The 27232-nt window shown below is 37.3% G+C and overlaps 1 protein-coding gene across 2 annotated transcripts in view; it reads right to left on the bottom strand.

Annotated features, from left to right (window-relative positions):
• The window catches only part of TMEFF1 (transmembrane protein with EGF like and two follistatin like domains 1), a 77690-nt gene that overhangs the window by 13745 nt on the left and 36713 nt on the right, over positions 1 to 27232 (bottom strand). For both annotated transcript variants that reach the window (XM_037494873.2, XM_054689622.1), the window contains exons 4-7: positions 24628 to 24654; positions 22821 to 22917; positions 8398 to 8546; positions 6580 to 6645 (exon numbers count right to left, since the gene is read on the bottom strand). In XM_037494873.2, coding sequence (XP_037350770.1) covers positions 6580 to 6645; positions 8398 to 8546; positions 22821 to 22917; positions 24628 to 24654 — 339 coding nt within the window. The remainder of the gene's footprint in view (positions 1 to 6579; positions 6646 to 8397; positions 8547 to 22820; positions 22918 to 24627; positions 24655 to 27232) is intronic.

Here is a 27232-nt window from a genome sequence, read left to right as displayed (position 1 = left end):
TGTTTACAGGCCTATCCAACTGTATGAAAAATTCCCAGGCCTCCTCCCATTTCTATATTACAGTTCCAGCTTACAGATCCTGAGCATTATTAATAGTGTGACCTTGAGTATACTACCTCTCTAAGCTTGAGATTTCATAACTGCAAATTCAGGATCACAATAGGACCTGTACTTCAAGTAGTTTTGAGAGGATTATGTGAGACAATTAATGCATGTACAAGACTATTAAAACAACCAGTTATTTATACAGCTCGTCATGTAACAGCAAAGGCTTATCTCCACAAAATACAAATAAAGGTGTTAATTTGAAGAATGCTAATGCAAACAAATTAAGAAGGAATGAAATAGGGGGTGTGTGTGTGTGTGTGTCTGTGTGTGAAAGGGAAAGGCCAAGAAGTAAGACAAGAGGAAGTATGAAAACATGTAAAACAGAGAACCAAAAACACAGATTTTCTAGAGATAAAATTCACATACGAAAAAGCTTTGTGATTATTAAACTTAGTGATAGGAACTTAAACAGAGGTCATGGTATCCCTAACAAGACAAGTTATTCCCTTTTACCTCAAAATGTATTTACACTGAACTAATTGATGCCTAAAAAGAGAATTGCAGAAGTCAAGGAATTCAACCTGCAAAATCTCAATTTTAAGGCTGTCTTTCCAACTTTGTGGTTTTCCTCTCTCTGAGGGAGTTAAAGAAGAGCCACACTGACCAACAGAAGGATGAGACATATGTGTTACTGTATTTTCTAGCAGCCACATTTTTAAGAAAAAGACACAGATTACTTTAATATATTTTATTGACTCAATTTATCAAATAAATATTATTTCCATATACAATTTAAGAATATTTTAATATTTTACTCTTTTTTCTTAAAAAAGTCTTCACACACTGGAGGCACTTTTCACTCACATCTCAGTCCTGAGGGGCCACATTTCCAGAGCTCGTCAGCCACAGGTGCCAGCAGTTACCATGGTGGACAGTGCAGAATATATGACTTATTCATTTATCATCTACTGAACACCATCCACATATCAGGCACTGCTAGGTACTGAGGAACATAAAAATAATTAAAACATATCCTGTCCCAAAAGACCTATAAGGTCTCCTTTGGGACCTCCCTGGTGGCGCAGGGATTAAAGTCTCAGCACTATCAAGCTATCGCCAGCCACTGTGGCATAAGTTCAATTCCCGGCCAGGGAGAAACCCACATAGCGCAGCAGATCTCTCCTGTCTCCCCCACTGATCCCCTCAGCAGTGCATTTCTGTGGATCCTCCTGTTCTGCTCCCCACTCTGTCTCTGGTGAATCCTCTCATTCCCAACACCTCTGGCCTGCACCCCAGTTCTTGTATGCATAAATAAAAATAAATCTTTTTTTTAAAAAAGGCTCCTCTGGCTCCCAACTATACTCTGTCATAGCAAAAGAAATCAAGCCCTCCTCCTAAGGGCTCCTTCATCGTGAGCACTCAACTCCTCCACTACAACACTCACGACTATGTTATAAGTGAATTTTTAAAATCAGTCTCTGCCATGAGACTGTGAGCTTCTTGAGACTCTAGATGCCTGTATTACTCATTTCTGTGTAACTCCTAACACTTAGGACATCGTACTTTTCTTGACAGGGTTTCAAACTAAAAATGTTATTCAACATTTGCAGGCAAGCCATAAGTGACTTGAGGAATGCAACTTCTCCCACAGCAACTAAATATATGAAATTAGCACGGAGAGAAAAGATCAAGACTTGAGAAGAAATATGAAGGTTCACCAATATGATAGCTGAAGAATAGCTTAAATATTCTGAGGGAGATTAGGCCAAGAATGAAAGGAAAGAGGCAGAACAGAATTCTGGAACAGAGGGGGTAAAATAAAAAGAAAAACATTCTTTGGAAAATGTGAAAAAGAACACCAGGGCTTAGGGTCAGAAAGTCTGAATTCTAGTCCTTGCTCTGCTATTCTACATGAGCCACAAATTCTTACAGTCTCACAGCTTTTTCATCTGCAAAATAAGAATAACAGGGCTATGACAAGGATGAATAACACAAATATGTGAAGACCCTGGCACAGAATATAATGCTGCTCATTAACTGTTGAACAGATAAACATCTTACGATGTCACTCTCAAACATGCGAGGTTACGTTCACCAATGATGAACACAGATACCAACAATGAAACTAGAAAACAAAAGAAAGACTGATGGCCATGACCACATCGACAGTGAATTCAGTGACAGTATTTTACATTCAGAACTAGGCAGTAACATCTACTTTTCCAGGTGTGATGACTGAGGCTCAGAGTTCTGACTCCAGAAAGCAAGCTCTGAATCAACATACTATTCTTTCACCAAGCTACCTGGGGAATGTGTAGGAAACACAAAAAAGGAGTGTCCAAGCACTGCTCTGTAGGCAAGGTAAATTAGTTAACTTCTAAAAGGAAAGATCAAATGTTTTAAAGATATGATAAAGCACAGTGCCAGAAGCCCTGGCAGAGATAGAGCCTCACACAGCAAGAACTGGGCATAGAACAGTCCTGTTTAAACAATGTCCTCAGGCAAGTAGTGACAGGCTCCATGAACAGCTGCAACTGCTAGTCTCTTAACAATGTTTATGTGTGTGCAATATAAAAAGTATTCTTAGTCACCCACTGGCTCCTTCCGCCCATAGAGGCATCCAGAAACAAACCCACCACCAGCGGCAGTGTTTTCAAATACAAAGGAAAGTATGGTTCTAAGTGATGATGTTATAAGAAAACCCAAAGCCAGCTGGCTTATCTGCAAAGGCATGTTCCACAGGCTGTCCTGGTCCATCAACGTACAACCCAAATAAAGTGTGAGAAGCTGCTAAGAACCACCAAGATATGTACCTGGAAGGAGCTGAGGCCATAACAATTACATCAATATAGCAGCAGTAATCACTGCATCAATCTGTATCAGTAACTCTAGGGCTCATTATTTCTCCAAATCCCTACAGTTAAAAAAACCTCAATACACTATTGGTTCTCCTGTGCTACGATGCATCCCAAGCTTCATCACTAACATATCTCTCCATACATCCTTCCAGAACCCCAGTCTCTGTAGACCCCAACAAAGAACTATCTATTCAGGTATAAACTCCTACTTACCCTCCAGACACACTCGGCCCTCTTATTTCTAAACCCTACTGTTCTCCATACCAGCCCTAACTTTTCCTTTTCTAGCCTATTCACTTTGCCTGGGCAAACACCTTTCTCATGTGACTAAATGCATCCCTCCCCTCAGATATTCCCTTAGATACTCCTTTCATCTTGCTGATATGCCAAGGCCACTTTGCTAGATCCCCTGTCCTTCACTGTCCCCTGCTATGCCCACTACTGTCACCTCCAGACCAGCACTCCAGTCTCAGCTCCCAAGGACCTTCCTCTTTTTTGGGTCTCCGCCATACACCTATCCAGCAGCAGACCGCCCACGTCAAGATACTACTGCCCCCAAAGCACACACTCCAGGCCTTCCTCCAGTGACTGAGTGCTAGCCTTACCTTTTGATGAGGTTGAACTTATCAAGACCATTTTTAAATGACCTCACCAAACTATTAAAAATATATGAGTCACCATGTGATGAGAAGGACAATATCAATATCTCAGGAGCTCTGATACCCTCAGCCAGCAGGAGTAGAGACCACTGAGAAAGTGAGGTCAAAGAGGGGATGAGAGGTGGGATGAGGTGAAGCTCAAGAATGAAGTGATAAGTTTAGGTAATAACAAGGTGTTATAGGTAATAGAATATAAGGGACAAGTGAAAAGAATAACTGTATTATGGATAGAATTAGACTCTGGGTGGTGAACATAATGTGGTATGTGCACATGCTGATTTTTAATGCCATACACCTGAAATTTACATAATATCATAATGCAATATCACTTTAATTTAAAAGAGGAGGGGGAAGTGTTATGGTTAGAATTTAGGCTGTATGAAAATATTTTTGAACAAAAATAGTCACATTAAAATGTCATACAAAATGAAGGAACCTACTGGATAGATGGGAATGTTACTTGTGTACAGGGGGGGTATGTATTCATTTGTCAAAACTGATAATTAACAATTATGCATGTCAGTGTACCCAAATTATACCTTTAAAAAGGCAAAATAAGAATTATAATCGAGTGAACAGAGGCATATGAACCTGCCCTGGAATGATGCTAGTATGATTAAGAAATGAAGCCTCTCATTTTAATTAACTTAAATAGCCACATGTGACCAGTAGCTAACTGTCCTAGACAATGCTGCTCTATAATCTCTCTCATTCTCACAACTTCAGTTATCACTTCTGTATTCAAGAACTGACTTGTAAATTTATGCTGAACAAAGTCGCTTGGATGGGTTCCACAAGCAACTCAAACTCAAAAATAAAACTAATTACCTCCACCATCAATTCCTCCCTTATCTTCACCCAAACACCTTCCCCTTCTCCACACCCCTAGCTCTATAAATAGAATCCCCCACCCAAGGCATCCAAACTTGTACTGTTATCCCTCATAACTAAGCAGATGTCATTTCCTTTTGGGTCTACCTAACAGATCTCTTTGCCTCTGATCCAATGTATATAAGTAAACACACTGTTCCCACCAGGTTTCAACCAACTGGTTGATTCTGTAGCTTTGCCCTTTTTCAAATTAATGATTCTCCACTGCCTAAAAATAAAGTTTGAATTCCCTAGGGTAACATAGCATTCAAGACACAATACAATCTGGTCCCAAATTTTTTAATCTTATATTTCACTTTAACCTCTTTCCAGCCAAAAAATGATCCCTCCCTTACCATTCTCCAACACATTCTATCACAATGTTGGCATCCACAACTGTGTTCTTGCTCTTTCATTCACCTTACATGTTCTGTGACCCCTGTTGAAATCCTAATCATCTTTTCAGGTTCAGATAGAAGTCTATCTCTTCTATAAGTTTCTAAAATCCTCACTACCACCCATCAAACAATAATCTCTTCTTTTCTGAATTCCCATTGAACTTTTTAACCTTAAATTCATAATAATTACCAACTTCTACTTTGTTAGACATAGGTTATATGCATTTCTTACCATCAACATATAACAAGCTCTTTAAAGATAGTTATCATGTATTAGATCTCTTATATCCACCAGTAGTCATGCAAAATAGCCACTATAAAACAGGCACATAATAAATTATCAAGATTATAATAATTTCATTTGAATTATAGATTATTTCTTATGAGTAAATATTTTTCAACATCTCAAAAGTGGTGTAGGCACTAAGTTATCCCTGGTATCTTATCAAAAGCAGACAAATATTTTAGGCATACACACTGCATAAGTCTGAACGTTTTACTAGAAAACAGCCTTCCTATCACAGTCAAGTACTATTACATCATCCACGACAACACTGGAGATTTCCTATTTTAAATAGTCTTTGTATCAACATAGGAAACTGGTATTTCAGGGGTTCAAAGATTATAATTAATTCAGGTTTGATATAATTCAAGTGAGAATTCAATGATGATAATGGCTACCATTTATGAGTATCAGACACTGTCCTAAGCACTTGACATATATTATCTTTTTTTTAATTTTTTATGCATCTGTTAGATTGGTACTATTATTGGCACTATTATTCTCACTTAGCATCCTTTTAAGAAATTAGCCATAAAAGGCATATCACACATCTAAAAAAAATTATCCAGAAGTATGAACAAACAAATGCCTAGAAGATTCACTTGTGATAGAGCAATTTTAAGCCCCAAACTAGCTGTCCAAAGATCTCAACCTGCTTCATTTATTCAGACATAATGCCACTGAATCTCAATGTTCCCAACGGTCCATACCCTCAGAGCAGCTGTAAGAATCAAATACAATAATGGATATGAAACAAGAAGTGGAAAAGCACTGGACATGAGGACAAGGCACCCAGAATCCAATCTATGCTCTAAACTTTACTACATGTAAAACTTTATATAAATAAATCCCACAGCTTCTCTGACTTGTATCCATTCTTTCAAGACTAGGGGTTGCCTTCATATGCACCAGACATTCTGCTAAGTGAAGGATATGAAAGTGAACACAATACACAGTGCCCTGCCCTCACAACAGGGGAGGAGGATACAGATATGCAAAAATTTCAATTCGAGCAGATTAGATGCTCAACATATCCTTTATGTATACATAAAAGAGGTACCTAATCTAGATTTAAGGGTCAAGGAATACTTCCCAAGAGGAAATGACTGCTAGACTGAAACTGTAAAAAGTTCCAGATAAAGGAGACAAGGCACAAAGACCTGGGCACCAAGGGCAAATGTTAATGATAGATTGCTGAGAAGTAAAGATTTTAAAAGCATACATCAAGGGATCTTTCTACATAATTCCTTACAAGTGCATGTGAATCTACAATGCTCTCAATAAAAATTTCAATTTAAAAAATTACATCTGAAAGTACACTAAACTGAGACACATCTTAGCTATTGCAGTATATTGCTACAAAGAGCAAAGTTGGAAGGCTGGTTATAGTGGAAACAGAACTACTGAGAACGATTACCATATTTCAATAGTTGGCCAAAATTTGGAAAATCATGATTCAGTACCTTTAACATCTGGTCGATATTGTAGTCCATCATCTTTTTTCCCCAACAAACTGTTGTCATCTGGGTCTATAAGAGAAAACAGTTTTAAAATTAAGACACATAGGATGTTTAAATCACACCACAAAGCTCCCCAATATTCCAAATGCTCCAGGTTCTTGCCAACTCTCTGTCCACTTGTTTTGCTCACATGTTCACCACTCGCTTGATCTACTGTGCCTTTTCAATTTCAGGCCTCAAGGCATCCCAGATATAGATGTGCTTTGCACGATGAACAGTCTAGTTTCATTTAGACCCTAACTCAAATGTCATCTGCTTAAAAAGTCTTCCCTATACAAACTGAAATAACACATACTCTGAAGAAAAAGGCTTAACTCTTTCTCCAAGGTACAATGGTCTCAAGATTTACCTTCTACTACTGTTTTCCTGGAAACACATCAGATTAAGATAAATGTGGAACCTCAGCAGTGTGTAGGACAAAATCTACCATAAAAATGACCCCTGATTGGTGAACTGTCCTTGGACTGAGAAGACAGTAAGTGAACCGTAAATATCTGTTGGAAAGCACAGCTTTGGCTTCCCAATATTTAGTGGGGGAGGAAAGGGAATGTATAGTTAGAAGTGGATAGAAATCTTATAGAGGGGACCAAGATAAAAGTTACGCACCAGTTACTTCCAAAGAATCCTAAATCTGCATAAATATCAGTTAACAAAATTCTCAAGCTTGGCCAATTGCTCTGAATTTAAACTTCTGGGTAGCACCATTCAGCCATGCACCAGTTGCTCAGAAGAGGTTTCCTTTCTCTCAGGAGTCTTTTACCTAGGCTCTAAATACCACCTTATGTAAGAAAAACAAGCCATACCACTTGTTAAAGATTAAATCCAAGTAACCATCTACCTACAAGAGGTGCCAATCACCATGATTTCTTCTACTGTGCCACTCCTCCCCACCTGGAAATACTCTGATGAGTTTCTTGGGAATTCTCTGGTAGCTTAAATCAGAAGTACCACAATCAACAGTGGAATATTTCGCAAAGAGTTTTTTCCCTTTGCTCAGATAAACATATCCTTGTAATAAGCCCAAACAAGGAAGAGATAGTATGTGAGCAGTGTGGTTGGACCTCGTAAGCAGGAAAGATAGCCCTTGTGTATTATCAGGAAATGATACATTATCCTAGCCGACATGGGTGTCACTATGCAAAGGTTTATAATCGCTGCCTTCAGTTACTGGATATTTCTGTCAGGGATGGAAATGGAAACCTAATCTTAGTTGGTATCATAGGTTCTAAAATGTGACTAAAAGCAAGAAAGGCAAAAACTATTTTTAACTGAAGGTAATAATTTGTCCCTACATTCTATAACTTCACATCAAAATCTCAAAGTACATATAATATGCACGGGCAAGAACTAGAGAGAATTTATGTAAAAGCAAAGTAAACTAATGGTCTAGGAAAAAAAAGATTAATAAGTATATGGCAATACTTACAGTTTCACTATAATTAAAATAAGCTAATTCTTAAGCAGCTATAAGCTACAAATTTGAGAAAAACTTTAAAAACTATAAATATATCTACAAGTCTATTATTACAGGATTAGCGTAGTAAACAAACCACCAAGAAATATGGTTTGTGTCTTGAAAAGACTATAAATAAATGAAAAATGTAAATTAGTAACAGAACAAAGAGGTTCTAAAATGTAATAAAAGAAAATAAAGCAACAAAAATTTCTCATTTTACAAATCTGGAAAACTACCAAAATATATAAATAAGATTACAGACAGATATTAAAGATACATCTCTAGATAAATAGAATGGATTTTACCTATGCAATGACCAAGATGCCTTATATCAATTTGTTCTTGCTTTATACAAGATGCTTCTCGAACAAAACACGGATTATTATATGAACTCCCATCAGAAGCACACACAGGATTAAAACTGTATCCGCTGCAATCTATATTACATACACACCTGTGGAAAAAGACAAAAATCACCTATATTTTACAACAAAAGCATTTCACAATGCTGCAACAATGAAAGAAGCAATTCCTTTTTTGTTGGGTTTTTTATTTTTTTTGCTTTCTGCAATTGAAGCCAATATTTTAATTCATTGATAAAAGTTTAGAGCAAAGTAGACACTCAGCTAACAAATTTTTCCAAGTGAAAATTTGGGGATAATTTCATCCAGATATTATCAATCTAGTGGTTTCTCTAGAATTTTCAAATCTAGATAGATACAGTACTCAGGAGATGGCCAAAATTAAATTAAAAGCAACATAGTATAGTAACAGGAAATCAAAATTGAGGCGTCATGAATCTAAATACTGACAACTAATAACCAGTTTTGTACCCAGATTATTCCTCTAAGTCTTAGTTTACTGATCTGTAAAAAGAGGTAATAATAATAACCACCTCACTTACACAACAGGAAGATAAAAAACCTAACAGATTAAAAAAAAAAAACATGTAAAATGTAACCCCTCAAAGATGTTTCGAGCAGCCTATCAACTTTGATAACTGAGCATCCATGGAATACTGAAACTTAGAGACAAGGCCAAGGAAATCAAAGGCACTGTCACTCAATAAAAGTAAATGCGGGGCATCCCTGATAGCCCAAAGGGTTAAGTCTCAGCACTATGAAGCTAAAGGCAATCATTGAAGCACAAGTTCGATCCCTGGCCAGGGAACTAACCCACATGGCACAGCAGACTTCTCCTGTCTTGCACGCTGCTACCCTCAGCAGTATATTTCAGTAGATCCTCTTTTTCTGCTCCCCACTCTGTCTCCAGTGAATCCTCTCACCCCGCCCCCGTACCTCTGACCTACACCCCAGCTCTTGTATGCATAAATAAATAAATCTTTTTTTTTTTTAAATAAAGTAAACTCTAGCTGAGAATACAAAAACAGAGACTCTCGTTTCCAGCAACATGGTGGACTAGAAACCTGGACGTACAAACCTGCTGAAAGCAATAAAATATAATAATTTTTTTTAAAACATTATCTTAAATATATGCACTGGCAAGAAAATAAGGAAGCTGCAGGATAAAAGTTAAATGAAGACAAGTGCAGAAAATGGTCAACTGAGTTTGCTGAAGCTGATCTTCATTTTAGACACATATGCTACCTGGGCAAATTCAATTATCAACTTTTTTGGCTTTACAGGTCTCTGGGAGAAAGAGACAAAAAACACTGACCTAAATAAACTGAGGCAGTCTGGAGACCCTAGGAAAGTTGGTACTTCAAAAAGTTAAGCTTTCAGCATGAGGTTAACTAAAAATGAGCTGTCATTTTCCAAAGAAACTGTTTAAAAGGAGGAAGGGGGAAGCTATGCCATTGAATAAAGGGAAGAAAAACATATCCTCTAAGACCTCAAAACCACAAGCCAGTTCTCACATGGGTAATTACAACTTAAAATACTACTCTCAAGCCCAGAATTTATATTAAGGTGTCAAAGACTGGAAGGGGCCATTGACAGAAATAAATAGAATGTCATCTGGAAAAAAAAAACAAGTCTATTATCCTAGTCCTCAGGCATTTTCCAAAATACAGTTCTGAGAAAACTAAGCAACACTCACACTCTTTCTCCCTACACACACACACTCTCTCTCTCTCTCTCTCTCTCTCTCTCTCTCTAACATCCTCATTCATATACCCACAACAAAAAAGGAAATAAAACACCATGAACAGAGTAAATCAATTTATAAAAGGACCAAACAGAACTTAAAGGATTCATTACTAGGAATAAAAATTTCAATGGGAAGACTTAACAGCAGATTAGATAAAGTAAATATGGATTAGTGAACTGGAAAACAGATCAGAAGAAATTATCCAGACCACAGGAGAGCATCAAAGATATAAAACATAATGAAGAAAAGGTTAAGACAAGGAAAACAGAAGAGCTAATAAAAATCTGATGGAGTTCCAGGAGGAGTTAAAGGAATGATTCAAGAATAATATTCTCATGAATTTCTCTTCATATTTTCCCTTTTTAAAGATTTATTTATTTATGCATACAAGAGCTGGGGTATAGGCGGGGGGGGGGGTGTTGAGAGGATTCACCAGAGACAGAGTAGGGAACAGAACAGGTGGACTGACTGAAACACACTGCTGAGTGGAGAAGCAGGAGAGACAGGAGAGATCTGCTTCACCATGTGGGCTGCTCCCTGGCTGGCTGGGGATCAAACTCATGCTGCAGAGGCTGCAGATTGCTTCATAGTGTGGTGCTTAACCCCTGTACCACCAGGGAGGCCCTCTCTTCATATTTTCTAAAACTAACAAAGATAGTAATCTAAATATCCAGGAAGAAGGCTGATAAATTCCAAACAGAAGTATTAAAAAATGAATCAAAAAATGAAATTTCACAGTTGAGTTTTATATAACAACAAAAAAGAGAATATTTTAAAAGCAGCCAGAAAGAAAAGATTACCTTCAAAGAAGCAAGTATAAGAAAGAAAAGTGTCTTCAAAAGCAACACTGAAGCCATATTGTTTATTTATAGCCAAAAGAGTGAAATAACACCTGCAATGTGCCGAGATAAAATAGAATTCTATATAAAGAGAAGTATCTTTCAGGAATGAGGGTACAATGAAAGTAATTTGAAAGAAGCAAAAACTTCTTGTCACCTACTGTCAGCAAAAGAAATTATAAAGGCAGTAGAAAAATGATCCTATATATAAAAGCTCTGAGAGATAAACACAAATGATGAACAAAAGTATAAATATATGGGAAATGCTAACAAAATACAGACTATATATAAGACAACAGCAGTGCTCATGTAGTTAAATTTTTTTTAAGCAGAAAATTAAAATACATTATAATGACAGCATACAAATTGCCCTGAAGTCTCCATACCATACTTAGAATGGAAGAAACTTGGTATAACTATTTCTAATATCAGACATGAGAGACTTAAGGGCAAAAAGGATTATGAGAAGGAAAGCAAGTTCCTTCATGATGATAATAAATTTTACTAGAGAGACAGGATGATTCCGAACATTTTAAAATAACCTCAGAATCTATGAAGCAAAACTGATGAGAACCACAATGAGAAATAGCCAAATGCACCACAGTTGATTTTAATATACCTCTCTCTGCAAGTCCTATATCAAGCACATTAAAAGTAAAAATGAACTGATATGAAGCTGGGGTTTGCTTCAAAATACTTCCCAAAAAGGTAGGGAGGGAAGAATAGATAACACAAAATTGGGACTTTTTATAATATTGAAGTTTGGTGATAGATATATGGGGAGGGATCCACTTTTTTTCCCCTCCTTTTCTAAATGTTTGAGATTTCCTTAATTTCCAGTTAAAGACAAAACTACAAAAGTCTCAGAAGATAATATATGAAACCAATAAATTTAACTTTGAAATAAAGAACATCCCTAAAAGAGAATAAAGACAACATATAAGCAAAAAGAAACAAAACCCAAACCCTATAGTCCAAATAGCAGCATACAGAATACATTAAAAAATATCAATTAAAGAAATATATAACTCAAAGGGGAAAGAAGGACAAAGAAATAGGAAGTAAATAGAAATAGGAATAAAAGAGGAATCATACAAGAGCAATACACGTGAAAAAGTTCAACTTGGCCAATAATAAGGAAAATGGAAATTTAGACCACAAGGAGATACCATCACCTTCACTAAATAGGCAAAAATTGAGAACAAGGACAATACCAAGTGTCGACAAGGATGAGGAACAAAGAACATTCTCATCTTCTGCTAGTGGGAGAACTTACTGATGCAACCAACTGGGAAAACAGGCATTACTATGAAAAGCCAGACTTGCACACACCCAAACATTTTCACTACCAGGTCCTTGAAATCTCTTACACATGTACCAGGAGACCTAAGTAAGAATGTTCACAGCAGGTTTATTCATGAGGACAAAGACTAGAAAAAATCCAAATATCCATCAACAGTAACTGGGAGTGAAAACAAATGTGCTATGTTCAAGCAACTGAATTCAATAAGCAGCAAGAATGAATGAACTACAGCAATGTGCATTAACCTGAATGAATCTCAAAAACATAACAATGGGCAAAAGAAAGTACGAACAGTATGGTGCCAAATTCAAAATCAATCAAGTGCCAAATCATACATTATTGAGGTACTTATCATATGGAGTATAAACTATATAAAAAGCAAGGGAATGACTTCCACAAAATTCAGTGTAGCAAGTGGGTGGGATGCAGTTGGGGTGGAACATGGAGGCAGCTCTGAAGTATTGGTCACATCCTATTTCTGGATTGCAAGGTAAGATTCATAAAGGTTTGTTTCAATGTTATGCATTAAACCAAATGTGTAGGCTTTCATATACTTTTCAATTGAGTCTCTATTTCACAATTTACAAATCAAGGCATCAAAAATTTAAAAATCCAATATAAGTATTTACTAAGAAGTCAAACGGTTTTTAAAGGGGTGCCAGAGGGAAAAAAAGAATATGTGACAGAGACCATATGTGGTCTGCAAAGTGTAAAGTATTTACCATCTGGCCCTTCACAGGAAATCTTTGCCAATACTGGGTTTAAGGGCTTAAAAGTGGGCAAAATTGGGATAGCAATAAAATAGAAATAGCAGCTAAAGGATGAAAAGTACTATAGAACAATTCCAGTAATAAGGCTCAGCAACAAAGGTAAGATACCACATAGTCTAGTAAGGAGAAACAAGTGTTTCACACGCTGGCGAAGTGTATGAAAAAGCTGGTGCTCCTCAGGGGGTGGTACCACTGCATGCAAGATGGTGAGATCAAACCATCACTACTGCTGTCAATTGCACATGAGTAAGGAAAATGACACTCAATCTCAGGGAAAGTCAAGCTCAGGGAAACAATGAGCAGAGGAGGAAAATATTACACTCCAGAGGCCACTGATAGTACAGATTACAGCAATTACAAGTGTTTTCAGTCTAGCAACAGTGGCAGAGGGCACAATGCCCAAAGCACAAGAATGCCGACTAAAGTGGAAAGAAATCACTTCAGTAAATATGCCAAATTTGAAACATTTATCAACCATTTACTGTACACCTCTACGTGGGTATAGTCACATTTGCCTCATTAATCCTGACAACAAGTTATGAATCAGGGAAAATGATTATGAAGGAAGTTAACTAATGAGTAGCTGGGACAGAGTTCTTTGTACTCATTATAATTGTTACATAAAATAGAGAGTTTAGCATGGGCAGTAAATAGGTAAGTAGTTATTTTCCACACTCATATCATGAAAAATCTCATTAAACTGGCCTCACTCTTCTCTCAAACACACCAGGGACACTGGTGTCTTGGGGTTTCCCCTCTCCCGGAAACACTTGTCCCTCAGACATCTATTTGGTTTGAATGCTCAAATTTTAAACAAATGGCTAAAAATTAAATCACTAAGCATCCACTTAAGAAGTTAGAAAAAGAATATTGGAATAGGGCCTCCCCGGTGGCGCAGCGGTTGAGCGCTCGGTTGCGAAGGTGCCCACGGCCTCTGCGGCGCAGGTTCAATCTCCGGCTGCTCCCCGGCCACCAGAGGAGGGTCCCACATGGCGCGCAGACCTCTCCTGCCGCCTGCTGCTCCCCTCAGCAGTCTACTTCAGTCCTTCTGCCTGCTCTGCTCCCCGCTCTGGCTCTGGTGAATTCTCTCACCCTCCCGTGCTTCTGACTGTACCCAGTGCATGTATAAACAAAACAAACAAACAAACAAATAAATAAAACATGCCTCTATAATAAAAAAAAAAAAAAAGAATAATGGAATAAAGTCAATGGGGGGAAAAAGGGGGAAATTTAGAGGTAGAGATCTCATCAGAAATAGAAAATAAAGCTACAATGGAAGATAAATGAAATGAAAATTTGTTCATTTCAAAAGACTTTCAAATCAACCAAGGAAAATGAACAAAGAAAGAGAAAAAAGATCAAGAATTAAAAAAACTACAGATCCAATGGGACTATGGTTTAAAGATAAAAGGTTATAATAAATAATTTTATACCATCAAGGTGAAATGAATGACTTTTTAAAATATTAACTTCCAAATTTGACCAAAGCACAAAAAAGATAGTCAAAAAAAAAAGCCAAAAAAAATTTGGAATCACAAAACAACAACAGGATGCTATTTTCAAAAGATGAAGTGGTCTCACTCATAGCAGGAATTTAGAAAACCTAAATAAGAGACCAGGAAAAAGAATAATCAATACAAAGTAAAAATCAAAATCAACAAGCAATTATAAACCAGAGACACACTGGGGAAGAGGGGAGGGCGGGGAAAGGAAGGACTAGAGTCAAAATAAGAGGGGGGGGGGCGCAATTGTATGGGGAATATAACCAAAATGAAAATGCATACATTGTGTAAAGATGAAAAAAGACGTAAGAATTATATAACATAAAATATTTAAATTAAAAAAAAGATGAAGATGACGCAGTATTAGAACAAAAATAAGTTTCTGGAAATTAAAATCACAGCACAAATGAAAAACTCAAAAAGACTACCAGATAAAGTTTAAGAAATCTCTTAGAAAGTAGAGCAAAAACTTTTTAAATGGAAAATAGGTGAGAAAAGATAAATTAAAGGACTAGTTCAGGATGCCCAACATCCAAATACGAGAAGAACCAGGAGCAGAAAAGAAGGAAAAGGAAAACACCAAGGAGTTTATTTATTTATTTATTTTTAAAGATTTATTTTATTCATTCATACAAGCACTGGGTACAGTCAGAAGTGCGGGAGGGTAAGAGAATTCACCAGAGCCAGAGCGGGAAACAGAACAGACAGACCGACGAAGTACACTGCTGAGGGGAGCAGCCGGCGGCAGGAGAGGTCTGCGTGCCATGTGGGACCCTCGCCTGGCAGCTGGGGATCGAACCAGCGCTGCAGAGGCTGCCGGCAGCTTCGCAACCCAGCGCTCAACTGCTGTGCCACCAGGGAGGCCCCACTAAGGAGTTTAAAGAATATTTCTCAAATCAGAAGTCTATAGATTTCTAGGAAAGGACATAATACTGTGACATCTCATTACATCAGAGACAAACATGCTTCACGTGAGAGAAAACAAATCATACAAAGGATCAGGAACCACCATGGTCTCCGGGTTCAACAGCAACTCTGGAAGCTAGAAGACAAGGGAGCAATGCTTTCAATTCTGAGGGACAATCTCCCACTTAGATTGTGGACTTGCCAATTTACAAATCAAATATTAGGTAAAGAGTAAAAACACTCCCTTACACAAGGTCTCAATGTTTTTAAATAGTGTTTTCTTTCTCACAAATTACTGAAAGACATAATAAAACAAGAGAGTAAAACCAAGAATTTAAAGGTGAAAGATCTGCCAGAATCTTAATAGGAGATAAAAAATTTCTAGAGTACTTGTGGTATAATAAAAAGTACCTTGGGGTTTCTGCCCCCCATTCTCAGTGATTTCTTAGAACTAAATGACAGGAATCTTTTGTATGAAGAAATGACTTGGGTAAGGGGCGTTGGGGGGGACAAGTGGGAGAGTGGTCAGGAGTTATCACCAGAAAAACCAACCATGGTAACAAGTTAAACTCCCACTTCCCCTAGCCCTCATCAGCCCATTTGATCTCCAGGGAAGACAAAAGTATTGGAGATGGAACTCAATCACTAATGATTTAACCAATAATGAAACCTCAATTGGAAAAAGCGAAACAGAAGTGTTTGGGAAGCTTCCAGATGGGTGAACACATCCACATGCTGGGAAGGCAGTGCACCTGACACCTTGGGGACAGAACAGAAGCTCCTGTGCTCAACACTTTCTAGACCCCACCCTGTCCCCTCTTCATCTGGCTGACCATTTGCATCCTTTATATCAATAATAAACAGCAAGTATAGCACTTTGCTGAGTTCTGTGAGTCATTTCAGCAAATTATCAAACCTGAGGGGAGGTTATGGAAACTTTGAAATTAGAAGTATGTCAGGCAAAAAACACAGTGGACCTTATTTGCAGCTGGTGTCTGATCAAAAGAAAATGACAAAGAGACAAAACCACAAACCCAAAATGGAGGTGCTTGTGCTAATTCTACTAAGACTTAAGACTTAACCTAATTGCAATTTCAATGCCCCTGCAGTTTCGACCTCCCCCAGGAATGTAGTACTAATTAGTCAGTACAAAATTTTCTGATCAGCAACAATGAGGAAATCTTTTCTATTCCACCAAGGAAAACAAGATATTCTGCCAAAGGAAAGCCCTTGGCATATGGTCAGGCCAAGGCCAAGCGGAGTATAGATCAGAATCTGGATCAGTCTTATCTGGGCATTCTGTCCTCTGGCTAAAAAGAGGACATGGTGGCTCTGGTTTGTTGGTAAAGACAACATTCCCCACAGATTACCCATGCCTGAAATGGGCTCATTCTTATCTTGCCCTTTTCTGCCTATAAAAAAGTTTCATTTTTGACATTTTGTACAGCCTGGAGTACCTTTCTATTTACTGATCCTTTAATAAAGAGCTTTAAAATTAACTGGGATTTTTTTGTTTGTTTTTTAAAGATTTATTTACTTTTGTGCATACAAGAGCTGGGGTATAGGCCAGAGGTGCAGGGGGGTGAGACGATTCACCAGAGACAGAGTGAGAACAGAACAGGCAGACTGACTGAAATACACTGCTGAGGGGAGCAGCTGGTGAGTCAGGAGAGGTCTACTGTGCCATGTGGGTTGCTCCCTGGCCCGGAATCAAACTCGTGTTGCAGTGGCTGTGGTTAGCTTCTTTTTTTTCTTTTTAAAGATTTATTTATTTATTTAGTTATACAAACACTGGGTACAGTCAGAAGCACAGGAGGGCGAGAGAATTCACCAGAGTCAGAGCGGGGAACAGAACAGGCAGAAGGACCGAAGTACACAGCTAAGGGGAGCAGCAGGCAGCAGGAGAGGTCTGGGTGCCATGTGGGACCCTCCTCTGGTGGCCGGGGATCGAACTAGCGCTGCAGAGGCTGCGGGCAGCTTCGCAGCCCAGTGCTCAATCTCTGTACTACCAGGGGAGGCCCTGTGGCTAGCTTTTTAGGTTGTGTCTTAACCCCTTGCACCACCAGGGAAGCCCCTGGGTTGGATTAACGTGTGTCGGGGGACAGGGTAATCTTGTGTGTATGAACTTTGAACTTGGGGGTCCATGCTAGCTCCAAGTAGAGTGTCACAATCAAAGTGAATTGTAGCATACCTGGTATAGGATAATTAGAGAACTGAGTGTTGCTCAGTGGAAAAGACACAACAATGAAGAAGATCCCAAAATGAAGCTAAGCTGTAGTCCACCTTGTATACACTTCAGTGGGCAATCAGCCCACACTGAAACACTTTCACACGACAGTCATGTTGATGGCTGTCATTACCAATATGCCAGGGCCACCATCTCCTCTTTTTTAGCTAGAGGACAGAATGCCCAGATAAGACTGATCCAGATTCTGATCTGCCCTCGGCTTGCCCTGACCACATGTGATGAAGGTCCTGCTCTCCCCTCCATGTCCTGCTGCCAGAACCAAATGAGCAACTCAGGGAACAGACTCCTTTCAATCCATGGCAGGAGCAATGCTGGGTCCTATTAAGATGGCTATATTCTTTATTGTTCCTTAGATATTAGATGCATAGGTACAGTGTTCTTTGAACTGCATGTGCATGTTTTAAACACTTCTTAATGCAGTGTACACTTTGCAGACATTTCAAATAAAGTGTAGAACACACGGTATGCATAGTGTGGTACCAATAGTTTTTAAAAAGCAAAGAAAAATATACATATACAAATTTGTTTAAACATGCATGAAATATGTCTAGGAAATTTAAGAACTAGCACAGTGTTTGCCTCCAAGTAAAGAAAGCTGGGTAACAGGAGTGGGAAATAGATGTTTTTCTGTAAAGTCTGTAATTCTGTAAAGAATTTCTAACATTGTGAATTTCAAAAGCATTAATGCATACATACATAGACAAAGAAATTCAATGACTTCTGTGATTTAGGCGAATCACAATTCTAAGTCTTTCAAATAGGAAGAATGCCCATAACACTGGTGACAGAATCAAATAAACTTTTGTCAAAAGCCCTTTGAAATCAAACACTACGTACATCTGAAAGATATTATTAATAAAAAATATCTATCCTTTCCTTTCTCCTTATTCTACATAGAAAGTATCATTCCTTCTCACTATTCTAAGTGTATTTAGCAGTTAAAAAAACACTGGGTAAAACTAATACATGTGAAGTTATTAGATTGAACAAACACCTAATGAAGCCTACAACAAGTTGAGTGTAATGCAAGTCTTTTTTCATACATATTAAATCCACACAAGGACCCAGTGGCAGCGCTAAGAGATTAATAAAACCCTAGTATGAGTTGCCTTGATTTCAACAAAAACCTATAGAGAAATCTTAGATTATCCAACCTGAAGGCATTTTAATGCGGAAATCAGCAAGACAAAGTCCTGTCCTCAGGGAGCCTGCAATCTGCTAGTGACCCCAATAGTTTACTAAGTATTCTGTAGTGTGTATTTCTGGACCAGGCAGGAATACAAAATAAGGTCACCTACCTCACAGCTAAGGTGGAAAGAGGGCCTCCAGGAAGAAGTGCTAACCTCTGACAAGTCACACTTCATTTAAGGCCAGAAGGAAGAGCAGGAGATTAAACAAGTAGAGAGGACACCAAGGGAGGGAATGACAGAGCTAAAGTATCAAAGAACAAAAGAGGGCTCAGAAAACTGCATGAGGTCATGTGCCTATGGAGTTTTGCATTTTAAAAACAAACCTCTCAAAGGAAACCTGCTTTGGCAGCTGTATGGAACTACAGGAAGATATTTCTGGACAAAGGATCCCATCCTTGCTAACACTCTGATTATACTTGGTATAAAAGAATGTTTAACAGTGTTTATTTCCTGTTATCAGGGTGGGGGGGGTGGAAGCATACAATTATTTTCCCCATTATCATCTAAAGGGCCACATAGAAATTTATTACATCTAAATAGTTTTAAGACCTAATATTCTATATATCTAGAGTAAGGCAACATTAAACAACGAAAACTGTCATCTATAGTTATGAAGTAAGTAAGAGTAGAAAAATAAATAATGGTAGGAAAGGCACTTTGTGTTTTTTTTTTTTTTTAATAAGTCCTCCTTCTACCAAAGAGAACATAATGGAGGACACAGACATTGTTAAATTGTTCCATATAGTCTGATTAAGAAGATGATATATTTAAATCAGTTTCCATTTAAACGGCTAGATAAAGAATTAGTACTTCTCTTATCAGCAGAAAATTAACTTACATGGTACCTTATCCCCTCCCCAAAATGCCAATTTTTTAAAACTATTGCAAGAAAAAGAGAAAGAGCTTTAAAGCAAAAGAAAGATTTTAATTGCCCTTTGGAAATCACATAGGTTATATAGCACTTTGAATGAGAGGAAAGACATTTGAAAATGAAGATAATTTTTTACATAAATACCCATATCAAAAATAAAACATGAAATATAATACCTATTACAGTTATTATACAGAGCAATATTTTTCAAATTGTAGGTCATAATTCTAGTGATTAAGTCAATTCATTGGATCTCTACAAATATTTTTTTAGAAAAGAATAAGGATAGACTGCATTTCATAAAGGCAAGTATTATTTCACAGGATTTTGTTTTACTTAATATGTATTACATATGTATATATAAAATTGAGTTTCGTCCATTCTGTAAATGTATTTCTCATGTGGAGTTGTGGTGAAGAAGTTGGAAAATCTCTAATAAGGTGCTCGCAGGGAGTGTACTTATAAAGGCAAAAGGGGCTGGGCTGTCTTACTTACACAAATAAGGTTTTCAGACAGTGCTATCGCAAGGTTGGAAAGTTTATCAAGCAGTGACTAGTGGAATTAAAATAGTGGGTATAGCTGACTGGCTTGGTTTAACTTCCTTTTCAGCTATGGAACTGCTAAGGAAGGGTGGGAGGTGGGGGAAAGGCACTCCTGGATGTGCCTGGAACCCACCCTTAACCCCCACCTTCTGATTATTATGCAGAAATGGCTCCACATTATCAGTGAAATAAATCAGACAGTGAAAGGCAAATGTACATGATTTCATTCAGATGTGGAAGATAAAAAAAAAGAACAAATAAAATGTTCTCTCATCCGAGGAGGTGTTCAAAGAAAGACGTGTATTTTACCATATAGGTGTCAGGGCTACCTCTGAGACCAGATGGAATCTATTCTGCTTCTAAGCAGAGAATTTCTTTATTTTCCAATTTAGGGATTAAAAAATAACAAAATGTATAAAACAGAGCTGAACAGAAATTCTGTCAAAGGAATAAAAACAAATCAAGCCAGTCAATCACTAACAGTATTTTGACTCTAAATAGTATTAAAGAACAGTCCTAAGAAAAAAACACTGAAAAGAACTGAGCAAAAACAGATACACAATGGTGTTTCATCAGGTCCTGTCAGTGCAAAGAGAAGAGAGACACCATAACATCACTGTATATTTTCTCTAAACCCATACTGGTTTAAAGAAACAGTATGGACAATATCTGCTTTAGAAAATATCTTCTCCCAAATCAAATCACTCTGAATGGACTGGCACATGTTAACCCAAATGACCAATGGACAGACACAGAATAAATTAAAGTTTTGCTCAATTCACTTTTCATGAAATGTACTGGTCTTTTGCCAATTCTCACCTACTTTGAAGTAAATTATCAGATATTTAATTTTACTTCCAAATAGCTTTTTTGGAACCATAATATTGAAAATGTAATGATCTTGATTTGTAAAATTCACTTTGGGCATTAATACCAATTAAACCACATTATTGTTCAGTGAAAGACTCAAATATGTATTAAGAGGCTGAATAAAACATCAAACTGGAAAATATGTATGAATAAGAAAGCACAAATCTAGGGCCTCCCCAGTGGCGCAGCGGTTGAGTGCTGGGTTGCGAAGCTGCCCGCAGCGTCTGCGGCACTGGTTCGATCCCCGGTTCGATCCCCGGCCACCGGTCAAGGGTCCCACATGGCGCGCAGACCTCTCCTGCCACCCGCTGCTCCCCTCAGCAGTCTAACTCGGTCCTTCTGCCTGTTCTGCTCCCTGCTCTGGCTCTGGTGAACTCTCTCACCCTCCCGCGCTTCTGACTGTACCCAGTGCTTGTATAAATAAATAAATAAATAAATAAATAAATAAATAAATAAATAAATGTCTATAAAATAAAAAAAAGAAAGCACAAATCTCTATAAAGTGAGTGTTTTAAAATATGTACTAAGGGGCCTCCCTGGTAGCACAGCGTTAAAGTCTCAGTGCTATCAAACCATCACCAACCACTGCAGCATGAGTTCGATCCCAAGCAGGGAGATAACCCACATGGCGCAGCAGACCTCTCTTGTCTCCTGCTACTCCCCTCAGCAGTATATTTCAGTAGATCCTACTCTTCTGCTCCCCACTCTGTCTCTGGTGAATCCTCTCACTCCCCTGTACTGCGGGCCTACACCCCAGTTCTTGTATGTATAAATAAATAAAAATAAATCTTAAAAATAAATAAATAAATAAAATATGCACTAAGGGAAAACTGAGGGAATGAAGATCCATTTGAGCTACAACGTCCTTAAGTCAGCATTAAAGCTTTTAGAATCAACTATGCAAAAAGCAGGCACACAGGGAAATGGAAGAAGGTTGAGAGGGAATAAGTAAACAGGAAACTGCTGAAAGAAATAAGCAAACATGACTGTGTAGATGAAGTCTATGTTGCTACTGTTCTACCAAACACAACCAATTCTTACAAGGAGAGAAGAGAAAACTGGACAGAAAATGGTGTCCACTTAAAAAGTCTTCCCCAGTGAATGTGAGTGAGAAAATGAAACATATGTCAAGCCTATGGAACTGAGATTTTTAGAAATAATTCTACTTATATAATATTTACTTATCTCTAAAATTTTGGAAGTTTGTAATTTCTCTTAATACACTGAAATAAATGAAACTTTTGTATAGGTATTAATTGAAAATACAGCAGAAAATATAGAATAAGGGTATTTCTCATGAATAAAATTGGCACTGGAGCAAAACAAACAAAAGAAAATCAATGGGAAAAAGGCAGAGGTAAAACTATAAAAGGGCCCTAAAATATAACACTTAAACTGAAAATTGACTTTAAAAGCTATAACATTATATAAACTTAAGAGAAAAGTCTATAGACTAGCATTTTAAAAAATATAGAAAATCACACAAACTGTACAAAACTAGATTAAATGACGCCTTTCTAGAATATAACAATGTTGATTAACTTCCACTTATTTATCCCTTTCCCTCAATCAGCTCACCCAACATTTTCTGCATCTTCATCACACTCAGCTTTATATTTGCAAGGTCCACACTTGGAATGTTTTCTGTGGACTTCTGTGCCTGAACCTTCTTCCTCTGTTTAAAAAGAAAAAATCAAATTTTCAAGAAAAAGTAGGGCTCCTTTCCAGATATACTTCATGTTTTAGCAGCCATTATCCTATTTCTGGAGAAATGTACCTAAAGCTCTTGAAAACAATCACTTCCAAAGTCTACCAATGCTTGGAATTTATTTTAATTTATTGGTTTTATAGTACTGCGTATGACTCAAGGGGCACCATACCTCTAAAAATGGACGTTACCATGACAAGCACCACCTAAGCACCCACAGTTCATTGGCCCCCTCCCCTCCTGGGGTTTCTATCCCACCCTCCCCTTCTGGTAGCTTCATTTCTACAGATACATAAGGTTTCTTTTGGTTTAGTTTTTGCTTGGATTTTAAAATGTTGTCAGTACTAAGTGAAGAAAAACAAATATTGGTGCTAGCAATATAATCCCTTAACCTATCTTCAAAAATTACACAGATGAGTTTTGATAAATAATAGCTTTTAAAATAATTACAATATACATAAAGAGAATAAATGAAGACTGCCTTTAGCCCAGTGACCACCCTACTGAATAGCCTGCCTATGCATTGCTGGTTAGGCAGGTAAGTGACTGAACCTATCATCACATCAGTTTCTCACCTGTCTTTCTAACTACAAAACATCTAACTCCAGAGTTAAACTATATATTTCTTAAAGTCCTCTCAAGCTCTAAGATCTAGAATTTATAAGATGATCCTTCACATATGGTCACGAAGTTTCTGCTTATATATGTTCACGTAAACCAAATTCTACTGTTGCACCGTTTCAATGTTTTTTTAGGCTGAAACTGTCATTCCTGAAATTCTTCCTCATGACAATTCTTCCATTCTCTACGTAACTGAAATTTCAGAATTTTATGAATGTGAACATTAAGAGTAAGGTTTTAGATCGTGTTGAAAGGATCATGGCTGCAATTTTCAACTGAAACCCACAGTGAAAGTGTTAAGTGTGACCTTTACTGGAGTTAAGTTTTCTTTTAGTATATCCCCCAAAGCACCCCAAACATTATTTTGCAAAAAGTGGATACTTAACTAATTACAGCCTAATTAGACTCTCAGAGAAACTAGTCATTCTCAAATCTGTTAAAAGTAAAGTCTGTCATATGCTATCACCAAATACTAGGTTTTTTAAACAGCAGAAATAACCTATATAGCATTTATAAAAATACAATCAAAAACATAAAGGGGAAGAATTTAATGGTTTGTATTATACTTTGGTTACTACTACAAGTAATTCTGTAAGTCTCCTCTTTGCTATGCACAACTCACTCTAGAATTTTTTAATCCTGTACATTGAAAATTCCTTATGAACAAAATTTGTAAGAGTAGGAGAGAGTGACAAATAATCTAGGCCAAGTTAAAATCACTTGTGGGAATAATTCTTAGGAAAAAGTACTCTGATGCAAGCTCAATTTCTTCTGGTTACAAACCTTCAGTAAAAATTAACTACATGAAACAAAGAATGACTAGGACTAAGGTGGTGGGGTTGGGGTGATTGCGAGGGGTGCAGACTTTCTTTCTGGGGTACAAAAATGTTCTAAAATTTACTGTGGTGATAAATGCACAATTCTGAATACACTAAGAGCCATTGAACTGTACATTTTAAATAGGCAAGCTGCACAGTATTAAATTTTTATCTCAGTAAAGCTGTTTTTCAAAAATGAAAGAAAACACATATTCTTTAAGAGGCTCTAGAAACTTACCTCCTTCTCCAGATCCAGAGCCATTATCTAAGGAGAAAAACAAAGGATGAACATGAACATTTTTCCTAGAAATTTCATAATAGCAAAATTTCTTATAAAAAATCAGTGATATTCATTCAGCCCTTTTTTCATTTTTTATGTCTAACGATTCATTTTCTTTTTTTTATAAAATTTTATAGATTTACTATTGGTTTACACTATCATGTATGTTTCAGGAGTACAGCTTCATACCACTGTGTGTGTCTATAGCATGCCACACCCACCAGGAAGTCCTAGTGCTATCACACTATCAAACTGACCCACTCCTTATACCCATCCCTCCCACCCCCTCACTCCTTCCCCTCTCATATCCACCCTATTTTTCTGAGTCTAAGAGTTATTTTCCTAACAGTTCATTCTTACAGACCAATTTTGTGCCTTTCTTCAAATATGAATTCCTTGCACACAAAATCAACTATAAACACTCATCTTTGTAACACATTCAGAATACCCAGAAGCATTGAAGAGAGTAAAGACCAATAAATGTTATAAAGTAAATGGGTAAATTGAAATCATTTTAATTAACTCATTTAAAAGAAGAAATTTTTAATTTTGTTGAGGTTTGAGAGGAATAATGAAAAAGCTGTCTTTATCTGCAAGGGAGGAAAAGAGCTTTGGGTCTTGCACCAAAAATCTTCTTAATGAAATCTGTGGATAGAGGCCAAAAGCCAAAAGACAAACCCTAAGGCTTAGAGGGGGGAAAAAAACTCAAGGTAAGGTTTTCATATTACTGATGAAATTAACCTCATGTAGCCAGAACAGGTTGGAGACTTATTGCTAATGAAATAAACAGTCTCCCTTAAATTTACTGGCAAGAAGTCAGGAAAAAATTCTACCTAATGCAAGATAATCATTTTATAATGCTAAAGAACCAACATATAGTGCTGACCATATTGATGCTATCATTTATATGGTACAGTAAAAAGGCAAAGAGGCAAGTGAAAATTTGACACTCTCTCAGGGAAGAGGAACCCCAAAGAACCCAATCCCATTTTTTCAACAGTTCTCTAGTTGGACGACGATATCACAACAATACTGCTGCCTTCCCTTCAAGCTCCTGCAGACCATAACCAAAGTCGCAGATATGGCAGGAAATAGAGGAAATAACTGGAAAAACATAAATTTTATGTGGAAGCCATTGCAAAATCTTCATAGGAATGTTTTAAATTGCATGTAATTTTGATTAATGAACCATAAAATGTTACATCTTCTCTGAATAATAAAAGCACAAAAGATCAGAAAAAGAGAAAGAATACAGCCCACAAAATAAAATTATTATTATGACAAAGTTTTTCTTACAAAAAACACTCCTTTTTGCTTCTATTCCATATATATCATTAGGTGTCTATAATGTGCCAAGCAGCTGAGTAAGTACTAGGAATAAAATGATAAATTAGACACAGTCACAATGCATAAAATTGTAGTTACTGTGTATCTCATGCCTTCCTTTAAATAAAATTCTTAAATAAATTGTATGACTACTCTGATGGTGAGGCTGAACTCTTCTTTAGATTATCTTTTCACTGTGCACACACCTTCCCCCATGCACACAACTGCAGCCCAGCCTGGGATTATGACATACTTCCCATGCAGAGGGCATAAGTGCCTTCTGGTTGAGAAATGACTGATCTGGCAAGAGACAGGTTATCAGATAAATAAAATACAGCATGATTTATACATAGAGATATGTAGAAAGTGTGAACAATCTCTGCCAAGAGGTACCACAGAAGAAGAAAGATTTCAGGAAGGACAAAAACTCTAAACTCAATCTTAAAGCATTAAGAAAGGAGTTTTCGGGTAAGCAAAAGAGAATATTTCTAGAAAAGGAAATGAGATCAAATGACATGCAAAAAAAAAAAATCAATATAGCTTAGTTCACTCAATCCTCATTTAACAACCCCTAGAGATGATTTACATTTAACAATTTAGGAAATTGAAGCTCAGAGAGGCTAAGTGACTTGTTCAAGGTCGTATAGGAAATAAATACTTTATAAAGCCAGGTGTTTTAATCCTAGTGCAGTGGCCTTTCTAATCCACCATTCTGCCTCCTAATATTTCACATTCACTGCCTATTCAAAACAGCTGACGTCTTAAACACAGACTACTCATAAATAATGCAAAATTAATGTAGGATTGTAAAGAACTTCATATTCCTTTTTAGTTTCTGAATCATGCCTGTGTACTTAGAGATGTATACAGAAACATCATCAAATGACAGTGTATTTGCCTAAGAAATAATTTCATCAGCCATCTAATTATTTATTACGTGGAAAATGATTTTGTCTTGTCCAAAGAGAGGTCTGACCTTTGCCCTCAGCTTCTGGGACTAATCAATGTCATACTTCACAGAAGTGCTCTATTTAGAGAGGGTGCCAACCACATCAGATCTTAGGGTGAGTCCAGCCATACTCAGCAGTCTTATGATAGAGGGCAGTCACACCAGGAACCCCGTGTCATTAGAGTGAAGGCTTTGAATAGCAGTAGAGCATCTGGAATTTGAGACCAATCAAGTGGACAATGAACCAATCAATCATATTTATGAAGTGGGGGTGCAAGAAAGACTCCA

This window comes from Talpa occidentalis, unplaced genomic scaffold (genome assembly GCF_014898055.3).
Source record: "Talpa occidentalis isolate TD23 unplaced genomic scaffold, MPIMG_talOcc4v2.1 talOcc4.7, whole genome shotgun sequence".
Classification (NCBI taxonomy): Eukaryota; Metazoa; Chordata; class Mammalia; order Eulipotyphla; family Talpidae; genus Talpa; species Talpa occidentalis.
The sequence above is the reverse complement of the archived record's forward strand: the minus strand, read 5'-3'. Positions and strand labels throughout refer to the sequence as shown.